Source organism: Falco punctatus (genome assembly GCF_963210335.1).
Source record: "Falco punctatus genome assembly, chromosome: 1".
Classification (NCBI taxonomy): domain Eukaryota; kingdom Metazoa; phylum Chordata; class Aves; order Falconiformes; family Falconidae; genus Falco; species Falco punctatus.
In genome coordinates this window covers 57,925,621-57,940,094 of record NC_137580.1, presented here as the reverse complement: position 1 = coordinate 57,940,094, position 14,474 = coordinate 57,925,621, and the positions used below count along the sequence as shown (strand labels likewise).

General features: G+C 47.8%; 2 protein-coding genes across 2 annotated transcripts in view; one reads left to right on the top strand and one right to left on the bottom strand.

The window, feature by feature from the left end:
- The window catches only part of SCFD2 (sec1 family domain containing 2), a 202,119-nt gene extending 194,227 nt beyond the window's left edge, over positions 1-7,892 (top strand). Inside the window, exons 8-9 of the mRNA XM_080386071.1 lie at positions 2,077-2,196; positions 6,196-7,892. Of these exons, the coding sequence (XP_080242197.1) occupies positions 2,077-2,196; positions 6,196-6,288 (213 nt within the window). The 3' untranslated portion in view covers positions 6,289-7,892. The remainder of the gene's footprint in view (positions 1-2,076; positions 2,197-6,195) is intronic.
- Positions 7,893-10,385: 2,493 nt separating this feature from the next.
- RASL11B (RAS like family 11 member B) lies at positions 10,386-13,294 on the bottom strand. The gene is made up of 4 exons (XM_080386136.1): positions 13,098-13,294; positions 12,954-13,010; positions 11,939-12,015; positions 10,386-11,069 (listed from the first exon to the last, which is right to left on the bottom strand). Exons 1-4 carry the CDS (start codon positions 13,219-13,221, stop codon positions 10,602-10,604), a joined length of 726 nt encoding a protein of 241 aa, XP_080242262.1. The 5' UTR covers positions 13,222-13,294; the 3' UTR covers positions 10,386-10,601.
- Between the last annotated feature and the right edge of the window lie 1,180 nt (positions 13,295-14,474).

Below are 14,474 nucleotides of genomic sequence, written 5' to 3'. Positions count from 1 at the left end.
TTTATCACTAGGAAAGACATTAAGAAATAGACACTTTGTTCAATTGCAGGCCTCCGAAGTTCTAGCTCTATGTGTGTCCTGGGTCATTCAGAAGCTTCATGAGACAGAGTGGAGACATTTGCTGTGGTGACAGGTTTAAGAAGAGCAAAGAGCCATAAAACGGAATAAACCAGTAATGCCTGTGTTACTTCAAAGTGCTGTAGCAGAGCATTTTGTCAACTTTTATCTTCACCATCCTTGTGAGCAGTTATTTCTTTAACCTTGTGTCACTACTTACAGCAATTATGGCATGAGATACTCTTACTATTTTAGCAAGTAATAGTTCTATTTGGCCTGCTTTGTGAGTAAGTATTTAGGTCTTACTTAAACTCCTCATGATGTTTCTGATAGGAATGGACTTTTCATTTGAAGTTGACACTACGTTGTATGCAGATAGTAAGAAGTGAGAAGTCTGATGTAGGAAAGTGCATAGAGAAGGTCTATGTAAGCTCTGGTGGATCCATTTAATTGTTCTGTTGGTGTAAAAAAAAAAATTGCTCACTATCACACAAGAGCTGCAGGACACCCTGCTGAATGTAGTATATACACTATTTGCACCATCAGCTCAGTGAAGATGGCTGGCGAAGTGGGGGCGATTAAGAAAATAAACACTCAGTACACAAATACCTAGGTCACTGATACATCCATCTAAGGCTTTTTGTACTGGTTTCAAACTCCCAGGGGGTTGGAAAGCTCTTTGCCTGGGGAGCAGCACTGCACAGGGAGCCCTGTGCAACTGAAGGCCCGCTAGCCCGGAGAGGAGCATGCCGTCTGCTGGTGCGTGCTCCGAAGGGAAGAGCCTCTGCTGAAGGTTGCCAGCCAGAAAGCCTGACAGAGCTGCAGCATGAAAAACTCTCCAAAGACTAAATATAGGGCAGCCATAATAAGGAAGAGGAGAAGAGCTGTACCCTCAGGAGCTGGAGCCACAGGGATCAAAGATAGCTGCTGTGGTGGTGAAAGCCAAGGGTCTGCACTCCACCCGAACTCGGGCTGATGACCACTTTCATTCTGTCGAGCGAATGCTGTTGAAAACCTACGCTTGTGGAAGAAGAGGGGGTGGAGAGTCTAAAAAGGAGCAAATTCAGCTGTTCTCACTGTCACTTTTCAGAGCCGAACATTTGGAGTGTTTCATGCTCAAAGGCAATGTGACAAGAGCAATTGCATGGGCTCCCTTGACATCATTCCCAAAGACCGGAGCAAGGCATTGTCAAGGGAGTGCGTTTTATCAAGAAAGAAAGAGTTTGCTAGGAAACAGCAAAGTAATCAGACTTCTAGAAGTGATTAAGAGGAAACTGATGTAAAGCATCCCCTTCACATTTAAAATTAAAATGTGGTTTTATAAAGTCTTAACCAAAGTGAAATGTTTGCACTATTTTAATGATAGTTGGGGAAAAATGAAACAAGTGTTTTCTTAGATCTAAAGTTTCACTATGTTAGTTAGAACCCAGTCATAGAAGTATTGAAAACTGAAGGAAACAAGCTAGGAACTGATTTTATACTACAATGGACCCAATTTATTTTCCTTGGGTCAGTTGTAAAGGATTACTCGCAGGACTGGTGAGAACACATTACTTATGATTCTTCCCATTGCTGACCTCAGGCACAGGTTCTAGCGTGTTTAGGCTGGACTCCTTGCTTCTGCTGGGTAGTAATTTACCCCTCATTCCTTAAAGCCTCATGTGTACTTGTATCCAAACCGTGCATCCACCCAAGTACTCTCCTCCCATTCTGGGAAAAGGAGGAAGGCAGTGACGTCGGAATGGAGGGAGAAGTCCTCAGACCTCATGAGAAACTCTCCTAGGTTTCAGGGGAAGCCATGAAAACTCCATTTCCCTGGAAACAGTTAATTAGTTTTAACTGGGTGTCATCCCCATTGATTTCCCTCTGAGCTGCTACTGAAACCAGCATTCCACGAATATTTCTTTCTGAGCTTCCCCATTACTCTTCCTTCAGCACCTCAGGGAGCCAGTCACTGCTGGTCCATATGTTTGGAGCTGGGCTGAGCAACTACGGATAATGCTTTCCTTCATTTTACAGGTGACTCGTCCTCACCCTGGTGATCATCCTCTTCTGATCATCTTTATGGTTGGTGGAGTGACAGTGTCCGAGGTCAAAATGGTGAAGGATCTGGTAGCAACACGCAAACCTGGTACCCAGGTAAAAACAGCTCTAAATGTACAGTTTCTATCTGAACAAATTCATCAGATAATGTTCCCTATAGCACTGGCACCAAACCTACACAAAGCTGCAGCCGCACAGACATTAGGCTTTAGGCAATGTGGGATTAGGATTTTGCTGTGAAACATATAGGCAACAAGTGTGCAGGCACCAAGGGTCTATTTTTTACATATCAGAGTCATCAATGAAAGTTCAAACTCAGGCAGTAAAGTTCAGAACAGATTGGCGTTATTCTGAAGGAGCTTTCATCTCGTCTCAAAAGATTCATTTATTTGTATCTTTTATAAACAGAAACATTAGCTGTCCAAAAGGCTGCAGGCTCCCTGGCAGTGCATCTGCAGGAAACAGCGCAGGGATGCTCAGAAGGAGCCTGCCACACGGGTCTGTGTACCACCTAGTGACTTACCAGTGGTGATCCTGCAGACAAGTCAATTAGCATTGCTGAGGAGCAAAATAAATTATCCTGGGTACAGCTGTACCGTTTCTGGGCCAGGCCAGGTATCTGTGATAGATAGCTGACCACTAGATGCCTTAAGTAGCGTGAAGCGGGTGATGCGGAGAGAGCCCCAAGTCCCTGCAGCCTTGGATGTGCTGTTGGACTCCTGGAAGGAGGATGGCTCCTGCAGTGAAGCTTCAGTAGTGTCTGTACAGCTGGTCTTTCCCTTGCCCACTCTCTGGCAGCAGAACTTGACTAAAGCAGCTGTCATCTGAATGGAGTGGGGAGAGGACAGGGATGGCTGAGCTCTGGTGCCATCTGAGATGTTAAAAATAATTGTTAATTGTGGAGGAGCAATCAGGTATCTGCTGAGTAGTGCAGATACACAAGGTAATCTAAAAACTGCAAAGAAGTGCTGTGTAACCAGCTGCATCATAAATATAACTCTGGTTTCCAGGGTGGCTTGTAAACATCTTGTTTTCAGTTCCTATGGAATGCGGTTTTGATTACCAAGAAATCATTGGCAAAATGGAGCCAACCAAAGGCAGAGCAGTCCCTCGGTTTGACATGTGTTTTCCACGTTTTAATTGGTTTTGCAAGCAGTCTCAAGCAGTATTTTGTAAGAGAGTGCCATTTTTAGCGATGTTTTATCTGATCTCATAACACGTTTCTCCCCCATTAGCCTATTGCTAATCTCCTCAAAACAGCGAATGAAATTTTTTCCCCTCTTGGAGTGGGATTGAGTTGTGACACACTGATGGACAAGTTAATCCACACCTGAAATGTATTAATATACCCTGAAAGATAAGCAGAGGGTTAACACTTGAGTTGGTTGAGAACTATTCAGGGAGACTTTAGACTGGCTTTCTAGAGGGACTTGAGGCTTGACAGTGGTGACATGGGATCTGGTGTTGCTTTGCTTTGGCTTAACCCTGGCAGCAGGTCACCCTCTGAGGCAGATTCCTAAAGAATTTTAAGCTTTTACTGCATCTTGCCCTTTGTCCAAATGTGCTGTGCTAGAGGTGAAAGGACTTTGGGGGAGAGGTGGGAGGAGGAAGAGAAAGAAGAAAAAGAAGCAGTTGTGCAAGTCTTTCACATAAAAATAGTTTATGAGTCTGTTGGATTTACCTGGATTTCTGCACTTTGGCTGTGAATACGTGCCACCTGTTTGGGATTATTCTCTTTTCAAAAAGCCAGGCATTTGTCTAACTCAAGCCAGCATTTAACAGAGCTTTTTTGTGGTGTTCAGGCAATCAGATTCAGGCATCGGGGAACACTGGCCTCCCAAGTCCCTTCCAGTCACACAAAGCACTGACATTTATACTAATTATTGGCTCTTGGAGAAATGGAGAGACATGTGCGTGCAAAAATAAAGAACTGAGGAAAGAAATAGAAAAATTCACAGGACACACTGATTACTTCAGCAGCTTTTTAGAGTTGAGGCAAATGACATTTAAATGTGGAGCAGAGACACATGTTTCCATCCACAGAACTGCTCCGCGTCTGAATATGAATGACAATTCTATGTCTCATGGAGGAGAGCAAAGGAATACAGCACTTCCTACACATCATTCGGGTTTGGATGGTGGTGAATAGCTCCCCTAACCTAGCAAGAAGTATTCTACTTCCAGAGGAAGAAATGACCCTTCCCCCCTCTGCCCCCACTAATAAGGAGAGTAAAAAAGGGAAAGAGCATGAGTGGATGTTTCACCCTCCCTCCTCGCACCATGCACAACCAGCTGTGTGGTTGTGGCCGAGGCAGGCAGGCAGACAAACCCCTCTAGATGCAGCAGCACGTTATCTGCATCCTTCCCTGCCCTCTGCTGAGGGTGAGCTGCCCGCAGTGCCTTCGGCACGGTGGGTTGGGATGGGAACCCCTGGCCCTTCAGGTGAAGTGTCAAAGACAGGCATGCTGTGCTGAACAAGAAGGTCTGCAAAGGAGGTAGACTGTCCTGAAGAGACCTGCCTGGAGAAGAGATGGATGTTACTTAGCTGTGCAGCTCCCCCCTTCTCTGTAGAAATGAAGGAAGCAATATTCACATTTATCCCCCTTCAACGAGCCCTTCAGAGATATTGAGGGGAAAGGAGGGAAGTCCCACTGTATTTGGCCGTATCCTTTCTCAGATGTAGCTGCAGATCTCATTTTTCTCTCTGGCCTTCTATTAGTTGCACAAATCCCCTCGGGGTTCAGTGGTGGGACTCGAAGAAGAAATTGCTTTTATCTGGCAGTAGCTATTGTTGATGTTTGGCTTGTATGCCCAAAAAATTTTGGTAACGTGTCCCCTCATGTATTTGAGGATTAAGCTGTGTAATAACAAGACGAACACATACTGTGCTATAGTCTGATTCTCATGTAACATAAGTAAGACAGTGTCAGCCTTTGGCATCTGCAAATTACAGAGTTTTCAGCCTTAGGAAGGAGAAAAGATAATCAGTGTCAGTTTGCTACAGATTGTGTGGGAGGACAAGGGAAAGGGAGAAGTGAGGAGGAGACTATCATCAGTACAGAAGAGATCCTTTCATTATCTGAAGTGAAAAGATGAAAGAAAGAACAACAGAAAAAGTTGAAATGCAGCACTACCACGCATTTAAACCATGTGATGAAGAGCACGAGTGGTTTGATAGCTACTGCAGGAAATGAACACACAGACATACTCCGTTGTTGATGCTTGTGGTTCCTCTCCTCAGATTTAAACCGAAGCAGCAAATTCATTTTCAAGTGGGCTAGTAAGTGCCCCCGTGTCCCTGCCTGCAGTCACAACCCTGTGGACACTGCTGAACTTGGGGCTTTGTAAGAGCAGTGTCCTACAACCTCAGCCCTGGGTTAGCTCCACACAGCAAGTGTGTATGCACTCACTTCTTGCTGAGAGCTTTGCCCTGCAGGGAAGCCTTCACGCTAGGCACCTGCATACTGGTTTTCACCTAAGAAAAACATACCTGCATCTGGAAGGCTGGGTGTCATGGTTGTAGTGAGTGACAGTTTCATTTATCAGACCCATCTAGGATTAAAAATTTGAAGAAACAAACGCGATAGAATCCCAACAGTGCTTAAGGTTGAGCCTTGGTCCTGATGTGCAGAACAGCCTGTGCCTGGTCTGAAGAGATGTACCTGAACAGGGACTGTGGCTCCCTGCAGCAGGCCAGCAGCACTGCTGTGGTGCTCACCCTACCTTCAACTGAAACAGCTGTCACTCAAATCCGTGCTATAGGAGAGGGGAAACCCCTGCTTCATCAGCTGGTGCCTCACAGTAAACGCAATGGCAGTCACAACAAGTCACCTCCTAAGATGTGGGTAGTAATGTGTCAAAGCACACATTCATTAAGAGTACAATGCTACCAGTCATTGTGCTCTTTAAAGTGATTTAACTGCAGTTATTAGGGAGGAGACAGTTTCACTGGGCAAGTTGTATTTCCCTGTCAGAAACACACAGCCTGCCTAGTGCTGGGTGAAGCAAACACTTCATATCCATGGCTCATTAGTATTGCGGTCAGTCTCAGTCCCCCTCATTCTGACTTGTTGTTTCTTGTTCCCCTAATTTCAGGTAATCGTGCTGTCTTCTGCACTCCTGACACCACACAGTGCTATCGAGTTGTTGTTTGCTGCAGACCGTCTCCAGCCTGACACCGGTATCTGACGGGGGAGGATCTGTGGAGATGAGCGAGTGCCTCAGCTGGAAACATCAAATCCCTGGTCTGTCACTCTTCCCAAGAGCCTTCCAAAAAAATGACGTGTCCCCTGCTGCACTTATGGCTGCACCTGAAACAGCTGGGTATCTGACTGCAACGGAATATGTGCAGCTCACAGGCAGCTCTTCAAAATGGTCCAGTTGTCCAGCAACAACTCCCCCCTCCTTAGCAGTAGCACCGTGCAGTGCTGAATCCAACCCAACCCTGCCTGGCATGGCCAAGTATCATCGTTTGTAGTAATTCCTTAGAAAAGGAGCATCTGAGGGTAAGGTGATGCTGAGTTTGTCCTCCCCAAGCAGTACTTTTTTCTCTGAGTATTCCTGATGGTTTCACTGGGGTTGCTTCTGGTGGGAAATGCTCCTGAGGAAGTGAAAGGCTAGTAAAATCCACCCTCTCTGTCAGGCAACCTTGCAAAACACATGTGCCTTATACAGCGTTAACAGCCTCTGCTCTTATTTCATCCCTCACCCTGGAGAGGCCATGGAGCACAGCCCTGATTTAGCCAGCAGAGCATCTTCCAGGGATGCTCTCCCAGCTGGACTGGTAGCGGCAGAGAAGCAGAGAGCCAGACTCAAGGGCTAGGTTGCATGGCTGCTTCTCTCTCTGCTTCCAGTTTCCTGCTTTAGTTTCTCCACCCGCAGTCCCGGGAGAAAAGATTGTTTCTGATGGCACATTTCTCTGTAGGTTTACGCAGGAGGACATATGGGCTGTGATCGTTTGATGATAACCCTGGAAAAATCCTCCACTCACATGTATTTAAAAAAGAAAAAGAGGCGGGGGGGGAAAGCACAATCTCATTTTCAAGGGCCCATAGCGCAGATTCTTCCTTGAGCTAGACTTCTGAACAGCGTGGCTAGAGAACAGCTTTTATTTTTAATTTATGATTGTGAAAGAGCTGCTATCAAATTCAGTTATGTAATTCTCCTTTATAAAAATTTGCTACAGTCTGTGGTAAAAAAGCAGCAGCCAACAGAGACTGTGATTGTGTATAGCACCGAGACTTCCAAATTGCAGCGTATAATGGTGGAGCTCTAAAGCTGCATCCTCTTGCTTCATCCAAGGGGTGCTGTGACTACAGCTTACACTGAGAATGTGAAATTGTAAGTGACATTCACTCTACCATAGCATTCTTTATTATGTCAAAGAAGTAGATTAAATGGGAAGCAGCTTTTTAACCTTTGTCCACTAGCTAGAGTATGTTCTCTTAAATGTTTATAATGGCCTTCAGAAAAGGGTGCATTTTGATTTACATTTGCTTTTGAGTGGCTGGAAGGAAACAATGGACCGATTATAAAGCATGGACAATGTTGCCTTTATGGAAGAGAATTTTATAAGAATGACTATAGAATGGAACTTTGTGCTATAAAAAATGAGAAATATTATGAGATTGCAATGTTAAAAGCTCAAGAAATAGTTTGAACAGAGCAACTGGAAAGCAAATAGCCAGTCTCTTGGTTTCTTTTCTGTCCTTCTGTACTGTTTAATTGTAGAATATGGACGTTTTGTAAATTCACTAATCAATAAAGCAATGCTCTTACAGTGCCAAACCTCATACATCTTCTTTTCTCCTAGTACACAGGGCTACACATGCCAGGACCGACATATTCCTGCAACCCCTTTTTCTTTTGTGTTTTTTGATTGCCCCTAACAACCTAGACCTTCTGTCTTGGGAGGTGGCCTAGAAGGTTTTCTGCACCCTGCTGGTAGCAGCAAGGCTCTCATTGTCCAGTGGCCATTGCTGGCCAGTGAGTTCAGGTGCTTTACACCTCTGAAATGCAACTACTTTCCTGAGATGAGGTAGCCTGACAGTTGTGGTCTTCTCTCCCTCACCTGTCTTTCGTCAGATGCTCGCAGGTCTCTGACCTGGCCATCTAACGACACACTGTCTAGGACAGCGATAAGGGGGAGTCTAAGCAGGCACTGGCGCTCTTGCACTTCCGATGGGTCAAGTAGCTTCTCCAGTGCAGACTGGTTTTACAGGCCCTCACACACACTTTGGAGGAATCTTTTCAGCTGGTGGGGCCACAGCTGTGACAATGGATGCTGGGACTGAGGCACCATCTCACGCTCAAGTAGCTGAAGATATGAAAGAAGATGGTCACAAAAGCCTGCTGCTCTTCAGGGTCTTTCCAGTGGCCCTAGAGTGATGGTTAGCTCCTTATTTGTGGGAAATAGCTGTAGCCTATAGCCCATGCTCAGGAAAAAGGCCAGGAGACAAAAAAAATCTCCTGCCAGTCACATGTGAGTAGGAAGAGCACAGAAGAGACTTTGCTTGATTAAGTGCAGAGCCACAGCAAGGAGTCTTCTGCATATGACACTAGCACCCAAAAGGTAGGAAGAGGAGGCACAAAGCCACCCTTGGCAAATGGGTTTACTACTATATTAATAAGCTAACCAATATTTGGTAGTAAGCTCAGACTGGAAGGATAAGCTCAGTTGTGTTTGCAAGTCTAGTCCTAAGCCACTTGGCTAGTAGCTCATGGTCAAAAAAATCCTCATCACCACCGCCTCATCAGGGTTTCCCTGCACCAGGCATTACAGCTGTGTGCTAACCAGGTGGGCTTGTGCAACTGTCACCCTCGTCCCAGCACAACAGCCTCCTCAGGAAGGCTCTCAGTAAAGCTACTTTAAGCATGAATAAAATAGTTGAAGACTTGCAATTTGATTAAGTTCTTCATTGTGATATAGTTCCAATACATAAAGTTTCCTTTTTTTTTAAGGAGAAAGTAGCAGTCACTTCAAAGACTTGCTGTTCTTCCGGATTTTAACCTACCTCTCACCATTCCTTTCTCACAGGATTTTTTTGACAAGGGCAAATGAAGAACTCCATTTTAATTTGAAAGGCCTCTGCCTTATTCAGTTCCTCTCCTAAAAGGAAGTTGTAAAGCAGCTGTGAAAGCCGTGCCCCCCTCCCCGCCCCCACTTTATGCTAACAAAGCAACAGTATAGGCAGGAAAGCTGCCTTACTGTTTCTGCAATGCATCTTAAGTACTCTGAAAAAACTTTGTCTCAACATTTCACTGGTAATTGCCCATTGTTTCTCACCCGAAGAACACACAAGAAAACATGCAATTCAAAAATTTAATGTTGAACCAGGCAGTAAGAATGAAAAGTCCACTCCCTAGGAGGAGTAACTGTACACAAAATAAATAAATTACAGTTTAAACAAAAGCACAGCTGGCTTTTTAAAGTGCATGTGTATAAGGCCCTTAGGCTTTGAACTCCATTGGCTCAATGTAGAAGGAAAAGTTATATATATATATATATATAAAAATCTGCCATGTATTTAAAGATGAAGAGGGACTGACTCAGCTCAGAACAACCCACCAGCTTCACTGCCTGGAGCCAGTCATGCTTCACACCGTGCTGAACCACAGCCACCTTCCTTCTGTGCCTACTGCACACAGGAGAGAAGGGGGAGAGAGAAAGAGGGAGACAAGCGTCTTAGACTGGCAGTTATAATGGACTATCACTCCAACTCCACACTCATTCCTCACAAGTTCCATGTTGGATCATTTAGTCTGGACAGTAATTTTTTTTTTCAGACAGTAAAAACCCCACAAGTTACTTGTAATTAGATATGTTTACACCCTGCAGACAATAGTTTTGCATACAAAGAATCTGGTCAAGTTGTCAGCAATAACATAGCTATTAAAAAAAAAAAAAACAAAAAAACCCCCATTGTTTACAGTCTCAACACCCAGTCCTGTCCACTTATTTTTACAGAACAGTTTCATGTTTGCTTAGTTGTTTTGAAATACATGGGAAATAAAACAGTTCTACTGTGCAATAAAATTAAACAGATGCATCATGCTGTCCTTTGCAAGACTCAAGTGGTTACTTCTTAACAGTGAACTGCAGTTCAGGGTTTCCTTGCTCAAGTACAACTTGAGTTACAGCTAAAAGGTTGTTTCTGCACAAACGAAAACCAAATCTGTCTGACTGGAGAAGAAACAAGCTTTCAGTTTGCCTTATTTACTGAAAAGTTCCTTTTCCAAATGAAAATATTTGTTCTGCAAGTCACATCTAGAATATTTCAGGAGGGTTTGGGTTTTGTGTTGGTTTTTGTTTTGGGTTTTTTTTTCTCCTTTTCCCATCTGCCACTGTTCCTGTTTTAAGGAACTGCTTAAGGACTACAGCCCTGGAAAAGGCTACCTGAACCATCTTCCTTTCACAATGCCTTAGACTCTAGATGTGCCAGTGTTAAACACTCCAGCTTTCAGTCTCAGGCTAAACACTGGGCAGACCAGCGGCTCTGCTGTCAGACAGAAGTGACAGTCCTCACTTTGGCAGACAAAGCTTGCTTAAACCTTCTCTTCAGATCCTGCATGTTAGGCGATTTTGGCCGTGGAATGAGAGAGGTTCTCCTTCTCTCGGGGGTGCTGGTTGTTTGCTGTTTACTGACTTCTTTACAGAGGAGATGGAAGGCATTGAAGACATTGTTATAGTTTTCACTGACAGATACTTCATAGAAAGTACAGCCCAGCATGTTGGCCAGCTGAAGTCCCTGCTGAGGCTCCACCTCTTTGATATGCAAGAGATCAGCTTTATTTGCAACAATGACAACAGGGACTGCATTTCCTGGATGCAACTGTCGAACATGATGGTAAAGGTGACCGAGTAGTTCGTAGCTCTTATAGTCTGTGATGGAGAAAACAATCACCAGGGCATCTGCCCAGCGAATGCATCTGTTCAGCTGCTCATTACAATCCAGACTGTGTTCATGGATCTGAAAAATGAATGGTCTCAAATTAGATAGCTGAAGTCATAAAAGATTAAAGGAACCTGTCCTTAAGAATCTATAAAGCCAAATAGCATTTTACAGCTTCAGACACATACATTTGCATTTCACATTGTAAGTGCAAACTTAATCTAAGCGTGACGAATAAATGCCTATGTTGATTCAGCTGCAAAAAGCTGGAATTTAACACTGGAGTTTGCTATACTCAAATGGAAAATTGACCTGAGTAGTTCTGCATGCAGAGAAAGACTTTGTAGTTCCACAGAATGGGAAATTAACTGGCTAGACAGTAAGTCTGGGGAAGCAAAGATATGAGCTGGAAGCACTTAGACCTGGAGTGTTGCCCAGTTCAAAAAGGCAACAATCCAGCATTACTCAGGTCTATACATTCAAAACTAACTTGTGACACACCAGTGAGCACAGCCACAATACAGACTTCACTTTCTATAGTGCGTATTTATGAAGCTTGTTGGGCAGCCGTCATGACATTTTCTTCCCCATGTACCTTATTTGCACAGAATTGTTTCCGGTTTTGTGTCTTAACATTCCTGACATACAGGAATAAAACACTTCAGTAATTCAGCCACTCAAAAGTAATGGGCCTCCAACGTACAAATGATTCGTGAAAACAAGTTGGTTTTTTTTTCTTTTACTGCCAGCATACTACAGGCTCCCAACACATCTGGCTTGACTGCTTAAAATGCAAGTTACCACCGCTCCCACACAGAGGGCCAAACTCTGAAATGGACAACAAAATATTTCTAGAAGAGACCATAACAGTATGTTCGTGCAGGGGAACACAAGCGCAGACAAATGTAAAGCTGCTTTGGTAAACTGTATGGCTGCATCCTGCTCACCTGAACTCCTGGAGTATCTTGCACTTGAATGGCCAACATCTCTCCATCTATCTGGATGTGCCTGCTGTAGAGATTACCTGGCGAGGAACACCAACAGGGTCACAAGTACAGCCACTGCTCTACAGACAGATGTTGCTTCTGCTACCCATCAGTTGTATAGCGAAAGTTGTATCATTATTTATGAAGCAAGGAACTGGCGTTAAAAGCTTTCTGCGTGTAACAGCCCGTAAGTTTGTGACACTACTAGAAGCCTGGGATTTAATCTTGCATTGACTTGTTTTGAAGCTTGTCGTTTCATAACGTGCAACTTGGAGCTTAATCACTTCTTAAAGACTGTCTTAGCTTAGATGATAAAGGTAAGTGTGCAAAATAACCAGCTCTTATTAAAGAAAAGCAGTTTGCTCGTCATGTAGTATTTTGACGCTTCAGTGAAGCCCTCCGCTGGCCAGCCTGTAAGACTGGTTGGGGTTTAGGGCTTTTGCCAAATCATTTCCTCAAGAAAATGCTGCATGTTTTACACTGACATTAGCCTACACTTTGCACTGCACTACACCCAGGCAAGCGCACAACATCGTCTCCGCATTTCGCCCCTTACGCTGCCTAGATCCCTTAGCCGCTGCCACTCGGGCTGCCAAGAGGAATGCAGCGCTGGGTTTACGGAATGTTTTTAGGCGCAAGCCCCATTAGTTTCAGCCAGGAGAGTTCTCCAAGGAGGGACACGTCCACCGCACCGAGCGCTGCCGAGGCGAGCGGCGCAGCCGAGCGGCCCAGGGGCCGGGGGGGCGGCGCTGCAGTGCCCGGCCGAGCGGGCAGGGGGCGGCGGGGGGGCACAGCCGGCGGTGACCGGCCGCCCTGCAGCGGCCCCGGCCGCGGCCCCGCACACCGGCCCGGCACCGCCTCCCGCCCGCTGGCCCCAGGGCCCGCCCGCACCCCACCGCGCCGCAGCCCGGCCCCCGGCGGCACCCCCGCCCCGACCCCCCAGCCCGGCAGCAACCCAGCGGCGCCGCCCGCCTACCTGCGTTCCTCTCGTAGTCGCCGATGAACCGCCGGGTGAGGAACCGCACCACCAGCGCTGCGGGCAGGCACAGACAGGCAACCGTTAGCCGCGCTCCGCCGCCCCGCGCGCACTAACCTCCCCCCCGCCGCCGCCCCCCCTCACCTGTCTTGCCCACGCCGCTGCCCCCCACCACGGCGATCTTGACGAGGCGGGGCCGGGCGGCGGGGCAGCCCTCCCCGCCGGGCGCGCACTCGGCGATGGTGCACATGCCCTGCGTCAGGCGCATCGCCGCTCGCCGCCCCGCGCCCGCCGCCGCCGCTGCCCCGGCCCCGCCGCTCCCCCGCCGCTTTTCTCGCCCCCGCCCCCGCCCCGAGCCCCGCCCCCGCCCCCGGCGGCCACTCAGCGCGCCCGCCCGCCGCCGCGCCCCGCCCCCGGCCCCGCCCTCAGCCCCGCCCCGCCGGGCAGGGCCGAACGGACGGGGGGTGCAGCGGGCACCGGCCGCGTTAGCGGCGGCGGGGGGACGGGGCGGGGGATGCCGGGAACGGGGCGCTTCTGGGCACCGTGAGAAGCCTGGAAATAGACGGGGTCGCGGGGGGGTGACCGCCACGCTCCGCGGTGCCAAGCACCGCCAGCGCCCGCCGGCGGCCGGCCCAGCCTCCCGGCCGGTCTCCGCACGCAGGCCCGCTCGAAGCCCCGCCGGACTGGCCCAGACGCAGGCAGCCAGTGTCACCTCCCTCGCTGTCACCTCGCTGGCTGTCACCCGGCCGGGCTACACCAGCCCTGCTCCCCGGGAGGGGCAGGCGCTGGTCTGTGCACACCTGCAGCCGCACGCCTCCATCCACCTCCGGAAAGCTTCCCTTTTCCCTTTCCCCTTCTTTTCCCTTTTCACTTCTTTTCCCTTTTTTTTTTCTTTCCCCTTCTTTTCCCTTTTCCTTTCTCCCTTCTCTTCCCTTTTCCCTTTTCCTTTCTCCCTTTTTTCCCTTTTCCCTTCCCTGACAAGCCCTTCGCAACAACCACCCAGAGCAGGAGCCGACTGAGAAATCAGGACAGCTGGGACTGCAGAGAGGAGAATTGGAACTAGGGGAGGAGGAGGCTGGGAGAGGTCTGTGCCTGCCCAGCTCGGTGGTAGCACACAGGTGTGTGGGGGGAATCGAGTGGGACTTGGGTATGACAATGGTTAAGGAACAACGGCAGGTGATGGCAAGGGGGGTGGGGATGGGAGGGCTGTGCCAACCTGGAAGCAGGCACTGGGCAATGTGAAGCACTTGAAAACACTTGCCAGCACAAGGCAGGGGCCGGAGCAGCAAAACGGAGGAAGGAAACCTGCCCAGGCGTCAGACAGAGCGGGCTAGGAGGGAGGGTAAAGTGGCTGCGGCGTCCCGGGCAGACGGAGCCCAGTAAAGGCCGCTGGGTAGCACTGAACGCTGAGCGCACAGAAAGAGGGAACAGACCCAAAGCGTCTGGCTCAGAACCACTGCAGGAAAACTGTCAGGGATAGAACCGGGAGCCTGATGGTGACATTGGCCAAGGATGGACACC